At 50.4% G+C, this 13,389-nt stretch overlaps 2 protein-coding genes across 7 annotated transcripts in view; one reads left to right on the forward strand and one right to left on the reverse strand.

Annotated features, from left to right (window-relative positions):
• Positions 1-2,538, forward strand: part of CUL1 (cullin 1) — a 105,840-nt gene extending 103,302 nt beyond the window's left edge. Inside the window, exons 19-22 of the mRNA XM_065884352.1 lie at positions 14-96; positions 641-746; positions 1,268-1,381; positions 2,009-2,538. Coding sequence (XP_065740424.1) covers positions 14-96; positions 641-746; positions 1,268-1,381; positions 2,009-2,089 — 384 coding nt within the window. The 3' untranslated portion in view covers positions 2,090-2,538. The remainder of the gene's footprint in view (positions 1-13; positions 97-640; positions 747-1,267; positions 1,382-2,008) is intronic.
• Positions 2,539-7,070: 4,532 nt separating this feature from the next.
• EZH2 (enhancer of zeste 2 polycomb repressive complex 2 subunit) overlaps positions 7,071-13,389 on the reverse strand; it is a 63,023-nt gene continuing 56,704 nt past the window's right edge. For 4 of the 6 annotated variants that reach the window (XM_065884032.1, XM_065884028.1, XM_065884030.1 and 1 more), the window contains 6 exons: positions 12,581-12,759; positions 10,395-10,490; positions 9,735-9,816; positions 8,756-8,836; positions 8,547-8,631; positions 7,334-7,394 (listed from right to left, as the gene is read on the reverse strand). In XM_065884032.1, the coding sequence (XP_065740104.1) occupies positions 7,334-7,394; positions 8,547-8,631; positions 8,756-8,836; positions 9,735-9,816; positions 10,395-10,490; positions 12,581-12,759 (584 nt within the window). Of the gene's footprint in view, positions 7,395-8,546; positions 8,632-8,755; positions 8,837-9,734; positions 9,817-10,394; positions 10,491-12,580; positions 12,760-13,389 lie in introns of all 6 variants that reach the window. The other 2 variants (XM_065884029.1, XM_065884026.1) reach the window with 1 other exon arrangement.

The following is a 13,389-nucleotide window of genomic DNA, read 5'->3' on the forward strand; positions in this document are numbered from 1 at the left end:
TGTTTTCTTATAGGTCTTGGAAGATGAAAATGCAAATGTTGATGAGGTGGAATTGAAGCCAGATACCTTAATAAAATTATATCTTGGTTATAAAAAGTAAGGAAAATCTAACAAGTAGACGGTCCTAGGCCGTAGACTTATCCCCTGACCCCCAGTGCACTTACTGGTGTCACCTCAGATGGGGGGCTGTGAGCACGGTGCCAGGCCTGGCAGGCCTTTGACAGGGTCCTGATTCCCTCTGACCCATCCTGGGTGGGTCTCCATTTGACTCTTTCAGTTTTGGGGTTTTTCTTCTATTGGCAAATAAATAAGTCTCCTTAAATGGCTCGCCTGGAAAGTTTGGACCTCTGTGTCCCAGTGTCTTGATTTTATTTCACTTGACAGAGTTTGGGAGAGCAGGTTAAGGACTGAATTTCCTGCGATACAGACGTCCTGCTGCTGGCAGAGCAGGAACCCGCCCTGCGGAGAGCTAGGGGCTTTTCAGAGAGATGAGTGTGGCAGGGAAGCGGGAGACGGTCGGTCACACTCTCCACCCTCCGTCCGGGGAGCAAAGCACCTCTTAAAGATTGAAAACAGAAAGAAGCCTTTACTGCGTGCCTTTTAAAACAATAGTGATTGGTTTCCTCGATTTTCTTGACAGTAAGAAATTAAGGGTTAACATCAATGTGCCAATGAAAACGGAACAGAAGCAGGAACAAGAAACCACACACAAAAACATCGAGGAAGATCGCAAGCTTCTGATCCAGGTGACACTGGGTGCCTGTCCCCTCGTGTGGGAGGTGGCCACCGCGGCTGGGGTGGCGCTTCCTCTGGGCTGTGTGTCCTGTGACTTGGGAGTGGTGGCCAGGATGATGGATGGTTCTGGATGGAGTAGATGGAATAATCGATGAAATAGATGACCGCAAATACCTGTGGTGAGTTACTAAGATGGGAGGGAGGGAAAGTTGTTTAGTGCAGGGTCAGGCGGCTTCCGTGGCTTCGAAGACTGAACTTTTTCTCATTTTAAAAGTGTCTTCTACTTGGGTTAAATTGCTAAAATTGCTGCTCATAAGACCGAAACATTTTAATGTTCGTTGTGTTGGCGCTGAAACTTAAGTAGATGGAGTCGGCGCCCTGCCCGCTCCGCCCTGCGCTGTGCTTGTTACCTGTTAGGAAATCGTAGTTCTCCGCGTGTTTGGCAGCCTTGTTGCTAGTTCTTCTTAATTATTACGGCTAAGTTCTTATAACTCTGTTAAACACATTTGTTTTTCTTTCCTTGGTCACACAGGCGGCTATTGTGAGAATTATGAAAATGAGGAAGGTTCTGAAGCACCAGCAGTTACTTGGAGAAGTGCTGACCCAGCTGTCCTCAAGGTTCAAGCCTCGGGTCCCAGTAATTAAGGTACAAGAATTACATTTCAGAAGCCGAAAGAGGCACCAACTAGGTTGATCGCTGTGTCGCGAAGAAGGAACTTGGCTTAGTCAACTAAAATAGGTTTCTGCAAAAGAAAATAGGATGAATTTTTCAACGTTTTATTGAAGCGCGAACACAGAGAAGGGCAAAATCCTCAGCATTCAGCTTGCTGACCTTGGCAAAGCGATCGAGCCTCGCGCTCCCTCCCGGCCCGGTAGCCACGCCCTGGTGTCACCACCGCCGCGTGTGTCCTACGCCGGAAAGCACTTTGCCGCCTTGAACTCTGCCCAGAGGGTCTTGAGAGTCCCGCCCTCCCGCGTCTGCCGAGCCCGCCGGGGAGGCGGTCTCCATGGATGTGTGGCTCGTTGCTCTGGGTCCCCTGGGTGGCCCGCGGCCCCTGGGCACACACGGCACACTGGTTGCCGTCATTTCAAACAGAAACTGGGCGGCAGGTACCGCGGGGCGGGTGCGGCTGGACGGGAGCCGCGGGGGCGGGGCTCCAGGCGGGGAGGCGGCGGTGCCCCAGGGATGGAGGGAGGTCCGTCTCCGTTCCGACCCTGAACATGTTTTTCTTTCCCTTTCACTACCTCTTCCTCTTCTAAAAATGGCGCCCAGAAATGCATTGACATTCTGATCGAGAAGGAATATTTGGAGCGAGTGGATGGTGAAAAGGACACCTACAGTTACCTGGCCTAACCCTCCTGGAGGGGTCTGACCGCGGCGCAGCCCCTCATCCCGTGGGAAGGATGGAGACGAGGCGGCGGCGGCGGCGGCGGCGGCGCCACGCGGACCTCCTGCTCGGCCCGAGGCCCAGGCTCCCATCGCGGGCTCGGGGCGATGAGAACTGCTCAGGATCGCCACACTTCACGTCTGTAAATACGGACACCGACGCCATTTAAGCTAATTTAAGACCAGAGGGGATGGAACCTTCCTCGCTGAGGGCTGCATGCTTCTGCATCCAATCAACCCATTGGCCACGTGAATGACAGCGGCCGGCCGGGCGGCCCTTCGGAGGCCGGCAGCGCCTGGAGAGCAGGTCTGAATGGACCCACGTGTAATCCGCTATGAAAAACCATTTGTATAGTGTGTTTCATTTTTTAATGTGTGAAAATAAAGAAAATTAAAGGATTTCTGTACAAGTCGCATTTGGTTTTGTTTTTAAGTTTTACTAATTTCTATATGTAAATAAAAGACATAATGATTGTGCAAACGGGTATTCCCAGTGTCTTCCTGAGGCCCCAAGGGCTGCCCTCCTGAGATTGGCCTTTGTAAGCTCTTCCCATCTTAAGCCCTTTGTCGTCTTTTTCTCCTCGACGCTTGTGCTCAGCCCCGCGATTTCCTCCAGCGACTGAACGGCAGCTCCCAGGCCTCAGCGCCTCCCATGGCTTCTCTGTGGACACTTGCAAGGCTGGACGGGGTCATCCCGACACCTCCCGTGGGAAGAGTGGCCCCTGTTCCCGGGCGCTGGTCACGAGTGCGGCTTGGGGACCGTGTCTACCACCAGCGCCTCCCTCCTGCTTCCGACCAGTTGTTCAAAGGACAGTCACTCCTCATCCGCGGTCCTGGGGTTGGCGATGTACCACTGTCACTCGGCCCCCAGGCGGTCACTTCCCGGCCCGAGGACAGAAGGAACAGGAGGTGGGAGCAGAGGCCCCGGGGAAGGCTCAGTCTCGGGAGCTTCGTGGTCCCCATAAACCACAGGCAACTCCCGCGACGTGAGACGTGAACATGTTTGTCCACACCTGTGCGGTCCCTACCTGCCCGGAGGCCAGGTTCCGAGAGCAGGGCCGGAGGAAGACGCCAAAGCTAAGTCCTTACAGTTTCTTGGACCAATCTGGCACGTAACAGGTTAGTTTTAAAAAATTAAAAGTTAAACAGGTTATTACAAGGAGTAGTAGTAATAGACTAAGCACTGGTGTAATGGTGTCCACTCTTTGTTTTTCTAGTACATTCTTCTCTTTCAAACAATCATAAAAGATTCCCAGTGTGAACCAGGCAAAGAGCATTGCCACCACCCCAGGGGACCATCCCTCCTCCCCCCAGATCCAGCAGTGCCCTGGGGCTCCGAGGACGGCCTCACTGCCCGCGAGTCCCGGCTGAGACCACAGCTCTGCTTCTCCTCTCAGCAGTCCATCCGCCTCCGCGACTAACCTGCTGTAAGTAACCACCACGGAGCCGGTTGCCCAGCTTGTGTCTGAGTCTCATCGAGAGTGGGAAGGTAAATTTTAATGAGATTTTGCTGCTGTCTCGAGTTCCTCCAGGATGAAGAGTGCCTTTGGTAAGACCTAGGACATCTGTGGGCAAAGGCAGACTGACGGTAGGTGATTGGGTGGTTCCCTCCCATCCTCAGATTCAGTACCTGTACCTGCCCCACCCCCCTCACACTTGGTAACTGTCCTGTTTAATGGGTGTGGAATAAAAAGCAGCTCAAGACTTTGTGCCTCTATTCCCTAAACCATATCCTAGCCTAACAAGGATGGCCAAGGCCTCCAAATATAAGCCATGAGAATTGAGTTTCCTGCATTTTTCAGGGTAACTTCAATAGTAAGTATCTTCCGAACCTACTTAGGGACAAATGCCCAGGCCTTCTGAAAGCCGTTTGATGCACAGCTGCTACAGGAAGTCCACGCCCTGGGGGAGGGATGGTGGACGGCAGCCCTGGCAGAACCCACAGGAGTTGGTCGGTTGAAGGAAAACCATGTTCCAGGCTATCACTGTGGTACTGTGGTCTGAGGGAACCATTTCCTCTCGCCTGGGAGGGGAGCAGGCAAGGTGGGGCCTCTCTCTCCTGGGCTGGGCTCTTGGACCTCACGTCTGCGTTAATGCAAACTGCCAGGCAGTCACCCGGCAGTGCCTTTGTGAGAAGCAGCCAGGGACGCCAAAGTACAGGCCTAAGTAACAGGTGCAGGGAGAATGAGATGCAGGACCAAGAGGCACCGGAATTTAAAATATTTGTACTGACGGAGCATTTTAAGATGGCCCACCTATTTGTTGAGGTATCTAATTTTCCTTTGAAAGAAATTTAAGATTTTACCACACCCAGATGAAAAAATCCAACATGCTGACCCATCTGAACTGAATCCCCCTTCTAATGAAGACAATTTCTTTTTTTTTTTTTTTAGGAATGGCAGTAGCTTGTCTGGACGATTTGATTTTATTTACACGAATTTCATCTCCAGTAGCAGCACAGTGACCTGGTCATAATAGGTGAGTGTGGATGGTTTTTTATAAAACCTCTTTCTGGAGGTGCGGTTCACATACCAAAAGCTGTGCGGGTTTGATGTATTGGACCATTTCTAACACCAGGTGCTACATACACCCGTCACTGGAATTGCTTGTAACAGGTTGGAGGAACAAGCAAGCATTTATTTGAGCTTATTCCAGTAAGAGCCCAAAGCTCACACAACTTCCGGCAGAATACTTACGTTCTTCAAAACGTCCACATGTGAAATCCCTCTTGACGACCCATCTACAAATCGAAATTACACGATGTTAGTTGACTTTTGGTGGGTGCGGGGGCAGAGGTGGAAATCGGGACTTTTGAGTCACTGACTGGATTCAGTGAAGGCTGGAGGGTGAATGATTCAGACAATATCAAAAAATAATTAGCGGGACTTCCCCGGCGGTCCAGGGGTTAGGACTCCCACGCTCCCACCACAGGGGGCACGGGTTCGCTCCCTGGCCGGGGGAGCTAAGATCCTGTATGTCACCCAGCACAGCCAAAAAATAAAAAAAGAGGAAGCAGTTTCCAGGTAGATAATTATAAATTTTTTATAAATTACAGAATATTGAAGAGAATTTAGACACACGGAACCGTGTTGTCATGGCGCCTTCAGATTTGCCTGGGGCAGTTTACTCTGAGGCTGAGGTGCTGCCTGTATTTGGACATCAGGACTGCGGTCAGACATGTGGGCCCTCATGACCATCAGGGGAAAAGCTTCAGGACTACAGACACTGACCAGCTGGGCAGCCTGTTGTCGGGTTCTTTATCCTCAATGAACAATGGGTGGTATCCCTAAACCATGGAAACTATTTGAAACGTATCCATATCTTGTGATAACTCGTTACACTCATCTCATCCTACTTAGGCGTCTGTTTTCCCTGGTAGGGAACTAACCACCAGGCTTACCCACATACAAAGTCAATTACCACCTCGGTGAGGGGAGCAAGGGGAAGGGAGAAAAGCACGTACTTAAACTTAGCTTTTGCCCATTTTCTCTGTTAACTGGGTATTTGAATACATTGTGTCAAGCTCTGTGCTCTTTTCCCCCATTACAGATAAAGGAAGATCTAGAGCTGCCTGGACCTAAGGACGCTCTTGATCACATGGGATGTAGCCGTGGCTGCGTGTCAACAGCGTTTCTGGTCAGAATCTCTGTGTCCACGAGGTCAGTGGGTAGGTTACTGGAGGTACATTGCAAATCAGGGTACAAAGCCTGCTGTGCACCGAGAATACACACCAGCTGGTGCTCGCAAGGACTGCCGTCCCTCAGTACACCTGCTGTCTTTCTGCTGCATTTGGGTCTCTGGTGTATTAAACGAGCAGAACCTACCTGAACTCAAGGACCCACCTCCCGGTGTTGGCGTCTGGGGACAGGTCGGGAGCTACACATAGTAGAAAAGTTGTGGCTGGAATGAGCTCTGTCAGTAGCTGCTGTTGGGGGCAAGTCATCCCTGGGGCGTCCTGAACAGGCCCACGTGCAGCAGCGAACAGACGGGCTCCGCTGGGGCTGAGTGCCAAGGGCGAGATGCGGTGATCAGGCAAACGCGGGGTGACCCTCTGTGAACAGGTCAGTGACAGGCGGCCGAGTGCAGGTCCTGCTTCCTGGGTGGGGCGTGGGGACAGGACATCCCAGCAGGGTGGCAGAGAAGAATGACACACGAGACTAGCCCCCAAGGCCGGGTCTCTTCGCTGCCAAAGCCAAGGGGCCCAGGAACTGTATGCCAGGACTCGGGTGGCTATGGCTTGTGCATGGATGCGGTGGAAACCAGTCTTCTCAGCATCTGTGTAACTGCAGAGGAAGGTGAGTTTTGACTGAGCTTCCCGTTAACCACTACCACGTTATAAACCGATGAAAATATACCAAACTCTAGAAGAGGCAGCTACACACCCGGGCTGACGACAGCCGTTTGGGCTCTCCCACCACGACGGCGTCACTGTGCCACCGCCGCCTGGCCCGAGGAGCAGCGCCACCTCCTTGGGACGTAAGAAAGAGGGTGTTCTTATTACTTCTTCAAGGAGGTATGAACCTAGTCTGGCTATATCCCCGTCGTATCTGAAGGGCTGTACCTAGACTCGTGGGATTTAGAGCTAGAGCGGTTCTCAGAAGTCGCTTCATCCGATTGTCTGTTGTTTCACGTGGAGAACGAGGCTTAGCGGGTACGTAGCTGCAGGCCTCTCAGCAGCCGGGGACGTGCCCCACCCTGGCCTCAGATGCCAGCAGGGAGTCCCTTATTAAATTGTAACGTGTATTATTGGTAGTATGTTTATATGTAGGCGTATATTTGTTATATTTGGTATTAACTTGCCTAATAAATAGGCAGTATTAGTGAAACCAAGATTTCAGTAGGATGGCTACTGGAAAAGCAAAGGAGTTAAATGTTTTTCCCATTAGACTCAGTCGTCCTTTTCTAAAATCAGCTGAGGAAGCTGTGTGACAGATGACAAGGACCAGGAGAAGTTCAAGTATTCTTTATTCAAAGTTGAAAAATGTACCACACTGCATTATTGCAAAAATTCACTGGTACAAAACACTTTGCAGCTGGTGAGAAGGCAATAAAAAGTTGATTTTTAAACTCATCACTATAAATTATTCTTACAGTACTTTAGCAAATTCAGAATTTCAAACTGCATTTTCTTTTTCTAAATCGCCCACAGTACTCGAGGTTCCTGAAGCTAAGGCAGCTGTTCCAAGAGGAGAAGGGGGGAGGTAGCAGACGTCAAGGGATTTCCATTTCTCTTTCGATGCCCACGTACTTGAGGGCGTCAGCCTGGCTGTATCTGAAACAAACAGCAAGAAAAAGGGGTGAGTGCCCTCCAGCCCGGGGTGAGTGCCCTCCAGCCCGGGGTGAGTGAGTGCCCTCCAGCCCGGGGTGAGTGCCCTCCCTCCAGCCCGGGGCGAGTGCCCTCCAGCCCGGGGCGAGTGCCCTCCAGCCCGGGGTGAGTGAGTGCCCTCCAGCCCGGGGTGAGTGAGTGCCCTCCAGCCCGGGGCGAGTGCCCTCCAGCCCGGGGTGAGATCCAGCACAACCCAGTCCGCTTAGTTGAGTGTGCTGCACTCACACGTCCACAAGGAAAAGCACACACGCACCCTGTTACACAGCTGCATCATTGGGCCAATTCCAGTTGCAAAGTGGACGGAACTGGTAGTACAACCCTTCCCCAGTACTCTCCCCAGCCAGCCCTGTGCCCCTGAAACCATCCTCCAGCGAAGGCAGGCCTAACACGGGGAAGGCAAAGTAACTGCGATGCGGCAGAGCCCTGACTTGGGCCCTTAGTCCACAGGGCCCAGGAGCAGCCAGAGCTGGCCATGCCCCGCCCCCCCCCACCCCCTTGAAGAAAGAACGGGACAGAGGCCACAAGAGGCACCTGCGACCTCCACTGCCGGCTGGAACCTACACAGCACCCAAAGGAAGGTCTACCAGCTGCCCCTCACTCAGAGCTAGGGGGGCTGTGGCTTCGTAACCTCCCACTAAAGATCTGGGTAGATCTCGCCTTCAGCTGTGCCGCAGTTTGCCATTGAAAGCGGCTACACACGGGCCCCAGTTTACGACAACTCAGCACTCGAGAAACAGCTTCTGGATGGGATGTACATTCAGCCACAGGATTCGTTTAACTAGACAGTCGTCTGAGTGCATTTAAATAAAAATTACAGAACTTGTCAGTTTATCCCCCAGAGCTTGACAGTAGAGACTGCCGGCCGGCGTGCCTTTTCCCGCAGAAAGGACCCCCAAAGGTAAAAATGCAGCTTTCTGTGGTTTTTTTGACGTATGTTAAAGCATTACTTGTATAATGGAAACTACGTTACCAAACTCCCACCACTGCCCATGACAAATAACGACCAGAACTCTGTCCCTCTAACGACAGAAGCCCCAGCCTGGAGCTGGACCAGAGAGGAAAAGCCCTGGGTGACTCTAGAAATGTACTGTTACCAACCTGTAATCAAAAAACAGCTCTTCACCAGTCTGGATGGCTCTCTTAGCAAAAATCCCTATCCTGTGATCGCCGTTAACCATCATCACTGCAGAGAGAGACGCCGGGGTCAGTGAGGTCGGCGCAGGAGAGCTGCTGACCGTTCACGTAACAAGTGTCAACCCAGACCACTCAGGTCAGCCTGCGGCACCTCCACCTCCGGGGACACCTACCTTTTGCATAGCAGTTTGGATTTACTGAGTGATTTGCAAAACGAATTTTGTTACCCTTGCGGGTTGCATCCACCACAAAATCTAAAGAGAAAAAATAAGCACAATCCGGTAAACAATTTCAGCTACACAGCTCAGTAAACACAAAGTTATCGTGATTCTGGAAATACAACTGGTTATACTTCTTCAGGGTTTGCCTTCAAAAGCAAATCATTCAACCAACTTCACCTAGTATGAAATGACATTTGGAAGAAAATGTTCTCTAGGTAAAAATTCATCAGTGATTCCAGACAGTTGTATCAGCTGTAAGTATGTGTTACTGACCAAAGCATGGCAGAAAATAAAATCTAACTAAATTCTTCCCTTCACATTTTAAATTATTAGTTTTTTTCATTATTCCCATTTATGGAACACATTCATGGAAGAACCCACTCTACCTGCTTCAGCTGAGAGACCCCCCCCTGCAGAGCTTGGGTGGGACATGCACACCCCCAGCGGGGACCGGGCCACACCACAAGCTTTCCACCCAGGATCAGCATCTGCACGCAGCGCCCTCTACCCTCCCTGTCCTCTGAGGACCCCCAGGGACGTCGTGGAGATGCTGCACGAGGCCTTGCTCCACACCCTTCCCAGGTCAGAGGCACTAACCGGAGGAGGTGGGCCCAGCCGACTGGTACCTGTGGCAAGAGGGGCACGAGAGGAGAGCCAGGCAGTGAAGCCAAGGAGCGGCCCGGGGCCGGGGCAGCGATCTCTCCCTGCACACAGAACCCCCTACGGCTCAGGGAGCCTCCACCTCCGCCCCCAAGTTACACTCATCCAACCTGGCTGGCTTCCCAGCAAACAGCCCATTCCTTAGCCCAGGCCGGGGGCTCCTTCCAACCCTGTAGACACTGGGGGCCCCTAATGTCGTTTCTGATACTCAAGCCACCAGAAGGGGCCCGTGCAACCCGGGAAGCAAATGCACTCTAATTCATCAACATACCATTGTTCAAGTTGAAGAGAAAGCTGCACATGTATTTATCATACACTTTCCCTCTTCTGTCCGCTTCATCTTGAGAAATAATCTGAAAGGAAGGACGTGGGGGAGGTTTTGCAACAGGTGAGCCTGGTAGGAGAACACACACCAGCTCATCAGGAACAGTTGGGACCTTGAAGGGGTCACTGTGGCCAGTTTCTCTCTTTGTCAAAAACAGTGATATTTTAAGGACTCTAACTTAGAAATATTGAATACTTCCACATTTAAAGTAACTATGCTTGGAGAAAGTGATGAACAAAAGTTTTTTTACTCAGTACAAAATACAAACCGGGTGGGTTAATCGCACAATGAAGCCAGCCCCAGGGTTTTTCCTAACTTAGGTCCTTATCAACTAGGCTGTGGATTAAGTAGGACAGACTCCTCATTTTCAAGCTCTTGTTCTCCCCCTTGTCCCCAGGTGATAAAAGCTAACTGTGACAAGGACTGAAGCCGTGTAGCTTAACTTCCAAACCAACCAAACCCACAAGCCCAAGCTGAAAAGGCATTTTAAATTCACTTCTCATCAAACCCAACGGACTTGCCCAATGAAAATCAGTCCAAAGCAAAGCGAGTACAGATGACGCCCGTGAGCATCCCTCTGTCTGCAACTGGATGGCTGTGCCTTACCTCTCCACAGTATTCCGAGATGAATTCGTTTTTCTGTACAGGATCTTTGATGAAAATCCCCCAGCCTGCCACATCAGATGGTGCCAGCAGTAAATGCTAGAGAATAATAAACACAGTCATATAATCAGAGGGGAGTGAAGATGGACAAATCAGACATGGGATGAACCAGGGTAATTCAACCACAGGTGGGGGAAGAGGTAAGCTCCCCCGCGTTACCAAAGGGCTTGACAAACTGCAAGAACCACGTTTTGGTTTTTGTAAATCAAGTACAGAGCCTAAGTATCCTCTGTCTCTCTCAGAAATACGACGTCACCTATGCTGGTGCGAGTCCCTCCGACGGCGGTCCTTGCACGAGGCATCCTGACATGCTGCACCATTTGCCTCCCTGTCCGTCCTTCCGCCCTTGACTTCCTGGACTTCACGTGCAACGTGCCTGTCACACAGGGACCCCTTGCTCCCCCTCTGTCCGTGCGTGCCCCCTGCACCTCCCCAAGGCGGCCTCTATACCTCCTCCGGGTCCAGTCCCAGCCCCCGTGGGGCCCTCTCCTGGCTCTTCACCAGCTTTTATTCCTCCCGAAGCGCTGCCCTTCCCTCCAGGGCACTTTTCTCTTGGGCGCATCCTTCCACAGCCCTTCCTCACGACAGCACGAAACACCACCACGAGGGGTGGCACGATCCCGTGGGCCAGCATTCTGTTCTTAGCGGATGCCAAGATGGCTGATCACTGCTGTCGCTTCTACCGTTAGTCCATCGTGGCTCATTATTACGCTTTCATTCCAAGTATCCTCGTGGCCTCGAAAAAGACTCCTGGATCCCCAGGTTACCGATCTATGCTTGTTCTGACTCAGCCTACACTCCCTGTCGGGGAAGAATTAACCAAGTACCTTCCTGGCCAGCTAAATACCGTTAAGCAAATGAAACCCCGTTGGTAAAAAGTATCTACACAGTTTTCTGTTTTAGGAGGTAGAAGATGTGTAGAAAGACATGTCACCATGAGGATTATCCACTTTCTGAACAAACTGAAGGAGGGGTTTTTATCATACAGTGGGAAAGTACAGGATTGAGGGAGAAATGGGAGTTCTCAGGGCTGAATGGGTGTCCCCGGGAAACCACGCCAGCATCACTGTGATGTGAGGACCTAGAGTAAAACCGTCTGAACGCCTGATAGCAGGCGTTTTGGCCACAGTCAAAAATATAAAGCCAGTGCCATAAACAGAACTTCCAGTAGAGTAGGACTGACAGTACAGCGATCTCAGTTAATTTACACACTAGTTCACTAGTTCACGACCCTAAGAGAGAGCGTGCCGTGTGCACACGGGGTGGTCACTCACGGCACAGGGTCCGGGGCCGGAACGCCTGGCTGAGTTCCCGCTCCTTTCCTGACAAGTCTCAGAAGGTTGGGTTTAACGATTATTCCTAACTCAGGGAGTTAGGAAGACTAATGAGTTAATACACAAAGTGCTTAGACCAGGGCCTGCTCTATATTAAATAATAAATGTCAGCTATTATTATAAAAATGATTAACTGAAGAAACCTATCATCTACCTTAAAAAACCAAGATACTGATAGTACCCTAAAAACTAAGATAACCTATCATCTACCTTAAAAAACCAAGATACTGATAGTACCCTAAAAACCAAGATAACTGATAGTACCCTAAAAACTACCTTAAAAAACTAAGTTTCTTTTGGTCAACAATAAACTCCCTGGTTGCAACAAGTCAAGTCCATGCAATGCCCAGGCTTCAGTTATGTAATTCCTGCCTGTGTTATTTTCAAGGTTATTACAGAAACTACTGTGGGAAGTCCCATCTTCTACTCTGTGCAAAAAGGAACCCAGAATACTATTTGATAAGAATGGGTCTCTCTGTTCTGACAGGAACACCACTGATTTGCTCTAAGGAGACTAGATAAACCACTTGTTCTATTAACTAAACTTAAAAAAGAAAATCGAATTATCTATTAAACAACTCGAAAAATACCTCTTATTCAAATCCGATACCATTAACAGCTGCTTCTCAGGGTTGACTGGTTCATCCTATACCAAACTATTCTACAGAAAAATCAACCATTTTCCTTTTATCAGCTGTACCATTCAATAATCACTTTTTTGCCCCAGCTAAACGGTCTAAGACCATCCTGACTTTGACATCTCTCGGAAGCCCACCAACAACGATCCCGCCCTACCTTCTTAGAGCCCCGCTGAATGCTACAGTTCTTGCAGGACACGTTTTTACTGTCCCAGTGGTCAGCAGCTCCACAAGTAAGACAGAGGTCGGGGTCACACTCTCGGACAGCCAGGTAGCACGGGCACTGCTTGGTGTTGCACTGGGCTTTGCAGCGGCATCCCGGAAAGCGGTTCTGACCTTCAGAGAGATGTTCTTCGTCAGACGAAAACCTTGCCTAATGGTGCAGCTCAAGTCTGGCGCTAAGGCCCGGATTAATGCACGGAGGCCTCACGACAACTGTATTATCCCACCGCACACGTGAGGAAAGGGAAGTAACAGGAAAGCTGAAGCTGTCCATCCTGAAGGAGATCACTGAGTTCCTGTCCCCCCTTTTTTGTTTGTTAGATGGCATGTGTACTTACAGTTCTTTGATTTATAAAACAGGTGTGAAGGAAGGATTTGGACTACGTAATATCCATGGATCTCAACCACTCCGATAGTCAGAGTTCTAGGTGCTTCCTTGGTATCCAGGCTTCAGTGCAGTTTCATCAAATCATTAGTCACTACCCTGATGCTACACATGCCTGTGTTCTGAAGACTAAACCCACCTAACTCTTAACAGTTTCTGGTGTCCAAAAAGTATTTGGGTAGCTATTTCTAGAGTCCCCTTCCATTCTGTGTCAACTCTACTATGATTTAAGTTAAATGATCAAGGGGGAAAAAATAAAAGCTCCTTTAACCCACATTCGCCTAAACCTGCCCACATACCCGCGTCAGCCAGGAGGCTGGCTGGAAAGAGGCCCAGCGCCACTCCTGGGCGCCATGCAT

The sequence above is a fragment of the Phocoena phocoena genome, chromosome 9, assembly GCF_963924675.1.
Source record: "Phocoena phocoena chromosome 9, mPhoPho1.1, whole genome shotgun sequence".
NCBI classification, from domain to species: Eukaryota; Metazoa; Chordata; class Mammalia; order Artiodactyla; family Phocoenidae; genus Phocoena; species Phocoena phocoena.